We start from the raw sequence: 12059 nt of genomic DNA, 5'->3' as shown, positions 1-12059 counted from the left end.
TGTATTTTGTTGCCTCTCTGATCAGCTCAGGCTTGCTAAAATCCTGTCAGGTACAGTTAATGCATTAAAACACTCTTCAGTCTGCAGCTTTAATAGTTTATTACAAGCATAAACATGCTGTAGTTTTGCTCACCGGCAGTCCCAGTGGTCGTGTGGCTGCAGCTGTTTGTAGGATTGTATGTTTAGCTGAATGGGAAGAACCAGTCTGGGTTAAAAAAACCTGTATCTGCCACTTGATGTAATTCATCATGCACTATATAAACAGTCTGTACTGAGCAACTGATAAGGCCAATGTAGGGTGGAGAATCAATTGCAGGGAGTAAGAAAGAACAAGACCAGCAAAAATGCTAAGCAAACTTAAGTCTTAGTTGTAATCCTGACTAGCTTGAGGTCGTGGTTCTATGATACAGTAACTGAAGCTTTAGGACTCCTAAAATGACATTGATATTTCACGGCTCTATGGCATAAAGTGCTGATCTGTTGTAAACTTGCTTTGCTGGTTCAAACCTGTTTCAAAGAGCATTGAGGGGTGAGCTTTGTATCAATATGCTTTATGCCAGATAAAACATGAAGTCTGCTTAAAGTAGGCATAAAATTGTAAGATTTGTGCAAACCACCACACATGCCTGTCAGTGCAACAGTATTTCGAATCTGTGCTCATTGCTGCTCTGGGTCAGACATGTATTGTCATCTAGCACTGCACAAATCCAATACTGGTGGTTGTGAAAACATGGTTACAGAAATAAAAATATTAAACATGAATCTGTCCTGTTGGAACAGCACTGTACGTTTTCTGTGCTGGAGAAGGAAAAGTGCTGTTCTTAAAGCTTTCAAATGCTGCATATACAGCAATTTATATTTGCAGGTGGATTGTTCGTATTATTTAAGCAAAGCAGCCTCTAACATAGATTAAGTGTAGGGCTCCACCCTGAGCCTTAGAAATACCAAATCTTTCTTGGTGCGTGTATTAATCCTACTTTGTAGCACTTATCTTTCAGGTGAGGCCTGCTTAGCCTTTCCCTTTGTAAAAGTCAAGTTCAGAATTTAAACTTGATTCCATATGAGCTAAGCTTGGAGCTTAGCAGCTGAAAGAAAGAGTTGCTTCCTTCCAGCTCTGCTTGTAGAACCCTGAACTGTCTGAACTCACTAAACCATAAGAAAATCAACTCGGTACTCCAAAACCCGCCTCAGAAACTGGTAGCTCTCTATGTCAGCAGAAGTTTCAAGCCACCTCACACAAGATCCATTTGTGGAACTGTGGGATGGAAGAATGAGTGAGATCTTTCCTTTTTGCCTGCAGAATGCCATTTAGGTCACCTCAGCTGCTAGTGAAATTGCAGCCTGAGATAGAAGACTTACTTTTGAGTTTGTCTGCAGTTGTGGGTTGTGCTTATAAAATTTAAAGAAAAATCTCCTAGAAATGTAAGACTTAAAACTTCAAAGTAACTTTCCAATGTTTTGGTCTTACCAGCCGTTTATCTCAGAATTTTGTTGTGAGGGTGAACCTCCATTCCATTTTAAAGGGGTACGTAACAGTACATCTGTTTTTACAGTGACGTACTTAGCATGTGTCTTGTAGGCACTTCGGATATCTAATGGGATAAGTGGATGAGTTCTGACTTTTGTCTAGGCTGACATGAGGCTTGTAAGAAGAAACAATCTTTTATTGGACCAACTAATATTTGTGGTTGGAAGGAAGAAGAGATGTGTGATAGATAAGCTCTTGGGGGAACTTGCTATGCCAGTTGCTTTGTGTTCTTCAACAAACCTATAGACACCTTTGTGATAAACAGTGAAGTTCTTCCACTTGTGAAAGAACCTTCTACCTATGCTGCACTATTAGTGCAAGTGTGAAACAGATTGTCTCATTAATTGTTGATATCACAAATTATGCAATCTGAGTATACATATATATATTTTAATGATAACTGTCACAGCTTAGATCATTATTTGTCAAAATAATAGTCTGAAGACCTGAGTACAAGTTTGCCTTGCTGCCTCTGTTTTCTTGGCATGTAAAACATCATGGAAACTACCAAAAAAAAACCAACCCAAAACAACAAAATCCGTACCCTGTGAACCTGAGCTTTGAGTAAAATTTTGTCAAATTGTCTGCTTTTGCTTTCTTGGGGTTTGGGATTGAAAGCAATGGCTGCCCTTTATTGTGGAGTAGTCAGGTCTCTGTGTGCATGTAAATATTGATCTAATTGGTGGTAGATAAAACTGTCTGCTTTTCATTTTGGAGAGGAAGAACACTTGGTTGATCTTGAGATCTGCTTGTGGACTCATTTTTCATACATCGACACAATCCTGAGATACTTCAGCTTGCACAATCTAGTCCCAGGTCTTCCCAGATTTACCTGCCATCTAGAGATTTGAAATAATTCCTTAAAGCATGAAACACATAGACAGTATTTTAACTACCTTTTCACCAGTCAGATAAATTAGATTAGTCTTTCTGTCACAATGAAGAGTCATTTTCTGCTCTGTGTTCAAAAAGAAAGATATATCTCTGTGTCTGATTCTGTAACATAGAATTGCTACCCATGGAAGTTTTTGGATGCCTGAACCATGTACTTCCTGGCAAACTCATCCTTACTTATACTAGAACTAGAAGAAAGGAATCTGTATGAGGAAAATAAGCTAGAAACAAAACAACTTGAGAATCTAATGTCCCATGGCTCAGAAAAGGAACTAATATTTCTTAAGGTACTATTTGTAGGCAGAAGATTTCTTCTGAAAAAGCAGAATGTGCATCAGTACAGCGGCTTAGCCTCCTGACCTGTATTCTTGTTTAGGGCTACATGTGAAATTTTATTGGTATTCTTATTTTAAAATGTTACAATAATGGTCCTGTACCTTTGGCATGGAATATACTGGATTCAATTATGGGTAAGTAGCACACAGCTTAAAACAAAGTTTTGTTTAGTAAGTGGAATTTAGTTATACTATGGGTTGCTGGACCACTCATAGAATACTTAGTTTTCCTCTTCTGTTGTTGATTGTTTTCTTTATATACTAGTAAAAGTATAAGATGTCCCTGCCTGTGGCAGGAGGGTTAGAACTAGATGATCTTTAAGGTCCCTTCCAACCCAAACCATTCTATGATTCTAAGATATTTTAATTGTAATGTCCTGGTGAAGTCAGTTCACACACTTCAATCCATTCTCCATTTTTTACGTTTGGTTTTTTTTTTTTAAAGGCATTAAAATGACACAATTCCGGAATGCTAGTGACAGAGGTGCTGTTCTTAAACAAGTGATCTTTATTCAGGAAATGAACAATTGCTCTAGTGTTTTAGGACAACACACCTCTTCCTATGCAACCTGAAAGGAGAAATAAACTCCTCATACATAGCATTTATCTAGGGAAAAGGTGATTCAGGTGTGGACTGGGGTATGTACTTTTCAATGTACTTTGGCAGTGCTTTAGCAATAGAACAGTAAAGACTTATATCCTCAACTTTATTTTAGATACATCCGTGTACATCCTGTAACCCAGTGATGAAGTATGTATTGCATCCCTTTTTGTGCCTGAAACAAGGAAGACTTGAGTTGCTTACAGCTTCCAGCTACAAAGTCTTGCCCCTGCACTAGAAACTTCAGTGTCTCATGTCCTCTGCTTCTGCAGTACATTTTTCAGTTCCTTACAAGAATACAAAGCTTAAATTCATCCAGAGTACCATCTACTAGCTATGTAGCTTGAAGGTGGCTATCCTTGAATGATGGAGAGCAGAAAAAGCTAAATTTTGAAAAGATCCAAAAAGGCAACTGGCAGAATACTCAGAGAAGATGCACTTCCTGCCCTTGCTGTCAGGACAAGCGAGCCAACAGTGAAACTATTTCAATAAAATTTGTGCCTATTGTAGCTAAGATAGTAAGGAAAAGCGTGTGGTTTTGTGGGGTGAGGGGAGAAACAAGGGGAGTGACCGCTGTTGGTTTTGGGGTGGGTTGGTTCATCCATTTTAAATGATCACATGTTCCTTTATCTTCATGCATGTTTTCCTGTGAGATGTAATTTTTCTTCTGTTTCTGGGTATAGTCACTAGGGCAGTGAGTCAAGGTTCTGTTATAGAACTAATAAACTGATTTTATTCCATGTGATTTGTGGTAATGCAGCTATGAAATCGCTATCTTAAAAGTCACATATGATTGTTGAGCTTTCATAGAAGTTACTAGAATACACTCTGCCGAAAGACCGAGTGTGCCTTTGAAATGTTATTCCAGTTTTGGGGATAACTTTTTAGCACATCCAGGTTCTAGGTGAACAAATGCACAAAACCAAGTGCAGAATTGAAACTTTATATTACATTACTGGGGTGGGTTTTTTTAGCCTGAAGATTCTGCTGCAACCTACCATGATAACCATATATATTTAACTTTAAAAACCTAGGTAGTGCTAGTAGTTTATTTTATAAGCAGTTTTCTGCTTATAAAATAGTACTTTTGACTGTGAATAATTAGCTAGCAAGATGCTGAAAGGTGGCTTGGCATGTCCAGGGAAGTGTCAGTAACTGTAAACAATGTAAGGGCTTGGATAAGGAAGACTTAGCAACTGGGCAGTCCAAGACGGGGAGAAACAACCTTCCTCTGTTGAACTTCCAGTGGGAGCCAGGAAAGTGCCGTAAGCCTAAAATCATTTGGGGGCTAGTAGGAAGAGATTAATTTGCTGTTTAAGACACAAAGCAAGAATTTATGAAAGACCTATCTAATTTGGGGGATCACTACTTCTTGAGAGTAGCCTAAATCTCATAGGGTTGCCAAGAGAATATTTTGGAGCTACAGAGAAGGCGACTATTCTTTCTGGATGTGAACACCAGTGGGAGGGCATTGTCAAACAATAACAGGTTTCTTAACTTTATTATGTTAGGAAAGAAATCTTACATCAGTTTTACAGCAGCATCAAATCCTGAGTACTAGTTGCTCTGGAATTCTTCATTATGAAATCCCAGGGCTTGCTTTGGAGATTGTATGAATGCTGTACAACACACCTGCTGATCAACTTGCTGATAGTTAAATAAAACTGATGTAATGTCTTAATAAAAGCATGACTTCTGGTGAGTGTTATGGTGAGAACTTGAGACTGATAGTGTGTGTTCAACAACCTTTCTATTAAGGAAAGTAAGCCTTTTGGAAATCATTTCAAAAAGTGAGGAGAAATCATGTAGTACATACTAAGCCCTGTCCATTTAAGTACAATTGCCACTGCTTCCTGGCTTAAACTATTGCGGTACTATTTTTGAAGGTTAGCTTCTTAGGAATGAAGTCTCAAATAAATCTGTAGCACACCTTAGTGCTTCCTTGAAAACCTCTGACTAACCAGAACTTGCTCCATGTGGGCTTGATGCAGCCAACAATGAGACAAGCAGCAGAGAAATGCCCGATTGTATTCTGAAGAAGTTTTGACTCAGGCTGTATCTTTCTAAAGATAAGAGTGCAAAAAGTTAACCTCTGTTGGTAGAAATGATAAATCCTTCTTTATGGGAATGTTAAATACATAGGTCTTCTAAAAAGAGGCCATGCTCAGAATTTTTGCTTAAAATTAAGAATTCCTGATTATACCTGAGCAGTTGTAATGAAAAATAATATGAAAGAAGACAGATTTGTATAAATGGTCTTAGGGAGACAGCAAATTTTGTGTGTGCTAAGGTAGTGATCACATATCCAGCTGGCACTGTTGTCAAAATATTTTTTTTTGAGAAGCAGGAGGCAGTCTTAAGAAATTTCAGTTGCTTTTCGGAGTTGCAAGAAGTCATGTTTGGCATTTGGAAGCAACAGATAGTCCTGTTTCATAGCTGAGAGATCTGGAGTAGTTAGTGGATTCAGATTACACCGAGGAGATTTTGGATCAAACACATAGAAAGATTCCTTTAAATAAGACAAGCTGAAACTAGACTTTTATTCATTTTTTTTAATCTTTTAACTGCATTTAGAATTTCCTTCAGTCACTTCTCCCTACATATGTAAATCTTGTACTGCTCTTCTTTTGGATGATTATAGGCTTTGTAGGATTAATAAAGTGGAATTACATTAATAACTGTCTGCATTTAACAGTGAATTTAAACTTTGACTGAACTGTGTATTATGCAAGAGAGTGAAGTGCTGTTCTCACTTGGTTTCATGTTCTCTTTTTAAAAGCCCTTTGAGGCAAGAGAGTATGTACAAATAACTCTTACTAAAGATCTGGAGCATAGCAATTGATAGATTTCTGTTGAGACACTGAATATTAAATCCTTGTGTGATAAGAACACAGATAACTAACCATTTGAAATTGTTAATGTTGGCAATTGGAAAATACTTTTCTGATATTAATAAACCAAGCTTGAAGATGATTGTTCTGCTGCTGAAATAATTTCTTTCAGCAGTTTTTTGTTTTGCTTTCCAAAGAAGTAGCAATAAAAAAATAATTAGAATGTGTAGAGGTGAAAAAATACTGTCTGAACTTCCATGTATGATAGCAGATTATCTTGTTTAATATGAACAATTGCTATACTATGGCCAAATACACTTATGTACATCTATGACTATAGTTTTCAACAGCAGCTCTTTACCTCTGTGTCTTCCTTTCATTTTTCCTGTGCCTGCCTTTCTCCCTCCATCCCTCCTTTCCCTAGAGGAAAAAGACAGACAGACCTGTCTTGGTCCAGTCCTGGATTTTATTCAGAGACGTAGAGCTTTTGTTTATTCAGCTTACTGTGGTTAATGTAAATAACACTGTCCTTATTTGTGTTCTTTTAGTCATTTCCCTATTTGTTAGCCATGTTCTTTACAGAGAAGAAAATACATTTTGATCTTCTTTTGGAAATGGCTTGCTTGGAAATCTAACCACTTTCACTTAAATGAAAATGTAATTATATAGGAATGTTGCAAGTTCTGCTAGGGTCTACTTAAGACTTAGTGTTAGGGTTTGTTTTTTTTTTTAAAGAAACAAGCGCTACTCAGTGGGAAACTGATGAGACAGTGGCCTTGAAAATTACTGCAGTATAAATACTAATTGCAGAGATTAATGTATTGGATTTTGAACCTGATACATACAGTGAATACTGCAGTAAGGTACATACTGTTTTTAAAAGATGGTAAAAAAAACCCACCATCTTTTTTTTCTTTTGCACCTTCCCTTTCTAAATTTTTGTAAACTGTTATTTTTTGTACTCTATAGGAGTCAGCAGTACTAGGTGCTGTCAATCTGTTATTACCAGAGTATTTGCACCATGACCTGTCTTGTAGAGAATAAACTATTAATTGTGACTTTCTTCTTCCTTTTGTATTTTGGAGGTGGTCTTCCTAAATCCCTTTCTTCTGTGTACCACCTCTTCCTCAACCCTTTGGAAAAGGAAAAGGTAAACTATTTGCCATTTGCAAGGTAAAGCCATTAGTGCCTCTGAAGCAGTATAGCTGCTCTGGTAATGGCAAATTGATTATGTTGTATTGCTTGACTGAATCCTAACGGAGCTAGCTGATTATAGTTTAGTTTAAGGAGTTTTCTAGTAAGTGCGTATCAAATTCTAAATGTAAGATTTCTCTTTATCCTCAACATTTATTTTAATATTTGAAATAAATTAAGCTTAATTAATAAAGTGTCTTAAACTTTATAAATGTCTGGCAACTTATAGTGCTTTTGCAAATATTTAAAATTAATTCCTTTAGGAATAATCACTGTAAGCAAAATCTATACTTAATGAAGCAAAAATGCTCTATTTTATGGTTCTCATTGAAATATAAGTAGAAAATTCTCATGTCTGTTGTCCTAGTGAATAAATGCATGTTTTAGCACTTAACTGAAATAACGCAGTTTCATGGAGCTATATATATTTAATGTGGCTATATTTTAGCTAGCTGTTACAGGGAAGACAAGAGACTTTTGAAATAAAACGATTCAATATGTAAATAATGCAGATTATATTTTCCTCTCTCATGTTTTTTTTATTCTAACAGTTATTTAGTAGACTGTCTGTAAACTACTGCATCAGACACCTTCTATAGTGTGCGATATTGCTGTTTGCAGCATCAGCTTCCTCTTCCATATATTGTTTTTGCATGCAATATGAGGGCTCTGATAAACTCTTGAACTATTCTAGTAAGTAGATGAGAGCTTAAGTGTCTGGGTAGTAAACATCACTAAACACAGTTTCAACTAACTTCTAGAAATCTAGGGCAAAACATCCTTTCAGAAGTGTAGTTTGGAATAAGTAAAAATGGTGTGCATGGTTCAGTGTAACAGGTATGCATACTCTTAGGCAGTTAACTGTGCATATTCAAGTTTCTGTTCTTGTTTAAAGTTTGTAGGCATCTTAGGGCTGCTTTTTAAGCAGCTGTTCTGTGCCTTAGCAGAGTGTCTTCTGGAGCCTATAAAAAATGAAAAAAAATATTCTAACTTTGATCCTACAAAAGCTGTGCAGTTTTATGTGGTCCAATTGAAACAAGGTTAAAAAAACCCCACCCTGTTACTTTTGTTAGGATATTTTATCAGAAGATGCATTGGGGCAGGAGTACATATTCTAGATCAACCTTTTTGCGATTTATAATATTATGGTCATGTGAATTAAGAACTAAAACTTTCAGTATCGTTCTGGAACTTCCTTATTCTGATTTATGCAGAAATGTTTTTAATCCTAAGAATCTCAGAATGTATAAATAACTTACAAAGTATGACAATTACATTTGTTTTGTAATACTGTCCTGTTGTAATTAGCTGTTTTTATTTTAAGATTTTACTCTTTTAAACACTGTTATGGTTTGTAAAATCTGAAATACATTGCCTGAAAAATACTCTTCCTCTCTTTAAAGGATACCTTGATTGTGTGGTCTGAAGCTGAAAATTATGATTTGGCACTTAGCTTTCAAGAAAAAGCAGGATGTGATGAAATATGGGAAAAAATATGTCAGGTAAGTTTGATAACTGTAAGATTGAGACACCTAAATCATCTTAGTGTTTGTGTTCAAAATGTTTAGACTGTTCCAAGAGGTAACTGTGAACACAATAGATAGGAAGTAAAAACTATTGTCTTAGTCACCTCCGCCAAATTTTGTATGTTTGAATTTGAAAACTTTCTCCTTCCTCCAGAAATTTGATATGAACTTAAACTATGTTTGGGGGTTTTTTAGAGCATTTTCAGGTCTTTTTGCTTAACGTAACTTTTAGGTATATTGTCGCCCAAGAAGTTTAGCTCAAAATGAGTGCTTAAAAAGTTTCATAACAATTAATTTAATAATTAACTTCTCCCAGGTTGGCTAGAAGGGAAAAGGTTACCTGTCCAAAGTTTTATTGTAGAGAGAAGAATGTATGTGAGCTCTTAATGGATTTTATAATGTCTTTCTGATGGATTTAACCATATCTTACTCACATTTCTCTCTCATTTCTCATTCTTCTCTTTCTCTCATCTCATTCTTCTGTTTCAGGTGAGGGGAATATTGAGTTTCTCAACAGAACTTTTTTCCATGTAAATGTGACAGTATGCTTCTGTTGACTGTCAGGGTATGAAAGATTGATCTGATCGTTGAAGTAGGAGATAGCTCTATCCTTGGATTATCACCTCAAAGCTGTAATTCTTAGTTTAAAGAAGTCAAACAATTTATATATAGCATGTATGTATTTTAATATGTGCTAATTAACTCATTATGTTTTACCACTACAACCGGATTACTATATAGTCACTGAATCAGTATTGTTTCTGGATAACATTTGGACAGGTGTTAACTATTGACCAATACCCAAAAGAGTTTAGTCAATATATTCATTGATGTCAGTTCAATTTGTCAGTTCTTGTTTGGGTTTTTTCTTCCATTTCAAGCATTACAACTTTTCTTAATTTCTATGCTACATTAGGTGGGATTTATCTAAATTTGTCTTATTCTCTATGCGCTCTCCCCTTCTGTTCTTAACAAACATCTTGCTCTCTCCACTCTGTCTTTTGGAGTTTGTGCTCACTGATTTCAGAAAGAAGGCAAAATAAATCTGGTTTCATAATTGCATGTGTATAGATCATTCCTTTTTTTAGGAATGGGTCTTTTCAACAGTTTACCACTTATGTAAATGAGTACAGAAACTTACGTAAATAAGTACAGAAACACTTCCAGGAACCTTAGCAGTCAAAGGACCAAAAGTTGGGGACAGAATCAAAACAGGGGAAAGGGGAAATTGTGTTCTTGGGAAACACCCAGATAAGAAGCCCAGCTTCCTCAGCTTCATGTAAAGATCTAATATTTTTGTAAGAAACCAGTGTCTTTACATCCTGTTTTGAGGTCATGCTATTGTATTTGTGTCTAGTGTACTTTAAAGATCTTAAGCTTCCTCAGTCATTAAAGCTTCTTCTAAAAGGAAAACTTTGATACCACTTATACTGCTGATGTATAAGCAGGACAGTATGTGGGTTTTAACAGCATTCTGGATTTTAATCTAAGTATAGGCCTGCTGTTATCCATGAAGAATTATTTCTTGCATATTTTTTTTGCTGATTTTCAAGATTAAAAAGAACAGTACCTTCTACCATTCTACACAGCAGTGCCTTTCTGGATTTCAGACTCCAAGCAGATACTACAATTAAGATGTCATTAAAGCTCAAACAGTGCCCAAGCGTCTGTCTCTATTTTTTTCACTAATGTGTGCTTTCTGCAATTTCCTCATTGCATCTCTAGAGAGATCTTTGCAGGTCCTGTGCCTTGTTTTTCTGACAGCTCCAGATTTCCACTGCTCTTGTTAATGTTGGTTTGGGGTTTTCTGTTCGTAAGAGGGGATTCTGTGCTTCCGTTGAGTATTTCAGAAGTGCACAGTAACAGAATTTGACTTGCAGCTCTTCAGAACTGAAAACAACAATTAAATTAACAAGACTGGCCTCTCTCCTCTGAGGGAGCAGAAGCTTTGAAAAGCATCAAAAGCAGTTAAATAGCCTATAGAAAAATGTTTAAAGCTATCACTGCAATTATGTAATACTGGTTTGCATTTGAAAATCTTTCTGCAGAGAATAAAGACTGCAAACAAATAGCTTAGTTCAGTAGTCTATTGAAAAGTTGTTGTCCATACTAGTAATTATGAATTTCCTTTCTTATTTGAAGTACTCAGAAAATGTAGCTTTTTTCTTTATTCTTTCTCCTTTTTATAGAAGACAAATAGAATTAAATATCCAATGTAGAAATAATTTTGTAAAGCCTTCAGTTTGAAGAAATCTTTTCATTATCTCATATTTTCCAAACCAGCTGTACTCAACGTCAAAATTACATTTGCGCTTCTATTTTGGCCATACAAAAAAAAAAAGCATGTGACATTTGAAATGGTATTTTAAAAAAACGTTCAAGTAGTAGTAAACATTAAACTCCACTTTTCTGAACACATCGTATTTTGTAGGTTCAAGGCAAAGACCCTTCTGTCGATATTACTCAGGACCTTGTCGATGAATCTGAGGAAGAACGTTTTGATGATATGTCATCACCAGGTCTAGAATTGCCATCTTGTGAATTAAGTCGACTAGAAGAAATTGCAGAACTTGTGGCATCTTCACTGCCTTCACCGTTACGTCGTGAAAAACTCGCACTAGCACTGGAAAATGAGGGCTATATTAAGAAGCTCTTAGAAATTTTTCATGTGTGCGAAGACTTGGAGAACATTGAAGGACTACACCACTTATATGAAATTATCAAGGGAATTTTCCTTTTGAACAGAACTGCACTTTTTGAAGTCATGTTTTCTGAGGAATGTATAATGGACGTAATTGGATGCCTAGAATATGATCCATCTTTATCACAGTCACGGAAACACAGGGAATTTCTGACTAAAACAGCAAAATTTAAAGAGGTGATTCCTATATCTGATCCAGAGCTGAAGCAAAAAATACATCAGACATACAGAGTACAGTATATTCAAGATATGGTCCTACCCACTCCCTCAGTTTTTGAGGAAAATATGCTATCAACACTTCATTCTTTCATCTTTTTTAATAAAGTGGAAATAGTTGGTATGTTACAGGTAAGTTTCAGAATTTCATGGTTTCTTTATTTGCACTTGGGCAGAAAGTTGGATAATTTTTCTTTGAAAGATTGAGGTGCTTCAATGGAACCTTCACTTCT

At 36.0% G+C, this 12059-nt stretch overlaps 1 protein-coding gene across 2 annotated transcripts in view; it reads left to right on the top strand.

Annotated features, from left to right (window-relative positions):
* PPP4R3A (protein phosphatase 4 regulatory subunit 3A) overlaps positions 1-12059 on the top strand; it is a 54297-nt gene that overhangs the window by 11162 nt on the left and 31076 nt on the right. For both annotated transcript variants that reach the window (XR_011047908.1, XM_068397502.1), the window contains exons 3-4: positions 8787-8885; positions 11341-11958. Coding sequence is in view for 1 of the 2 variants with exons in the window: in XM_068397502.1 (XP_068253603.1) it covers positions 8787-8885; positions 11341-11958 (717 nt within the window). In the remaining variant the exon portion in view is untranslated. The remainder of the gene's footprint in view (positions 1-8786; positions 8886-11340; positions 11959-12059) is intronic.

The sequence above is a fragment of the Nyctibius grandis genome, chromosome 4, assembly GCF_013368605.1.
Source record: "Nyctibius grandis isolate bNycGra1 chromosome 4, bNycGra1.pri, whole genome shotgun sequence".
NCBI lineage: Eukaryota > Metazoa > Chordata > Aves > Nyctibiiformes > Nyctibiidae > Nyctibius > Nyctibius grandis.
The sequence above is the reverse complement of the archived record's forward strand: the minus strand, read 5'-3'. Positions and strand labels throughout refer to the sequence as shown.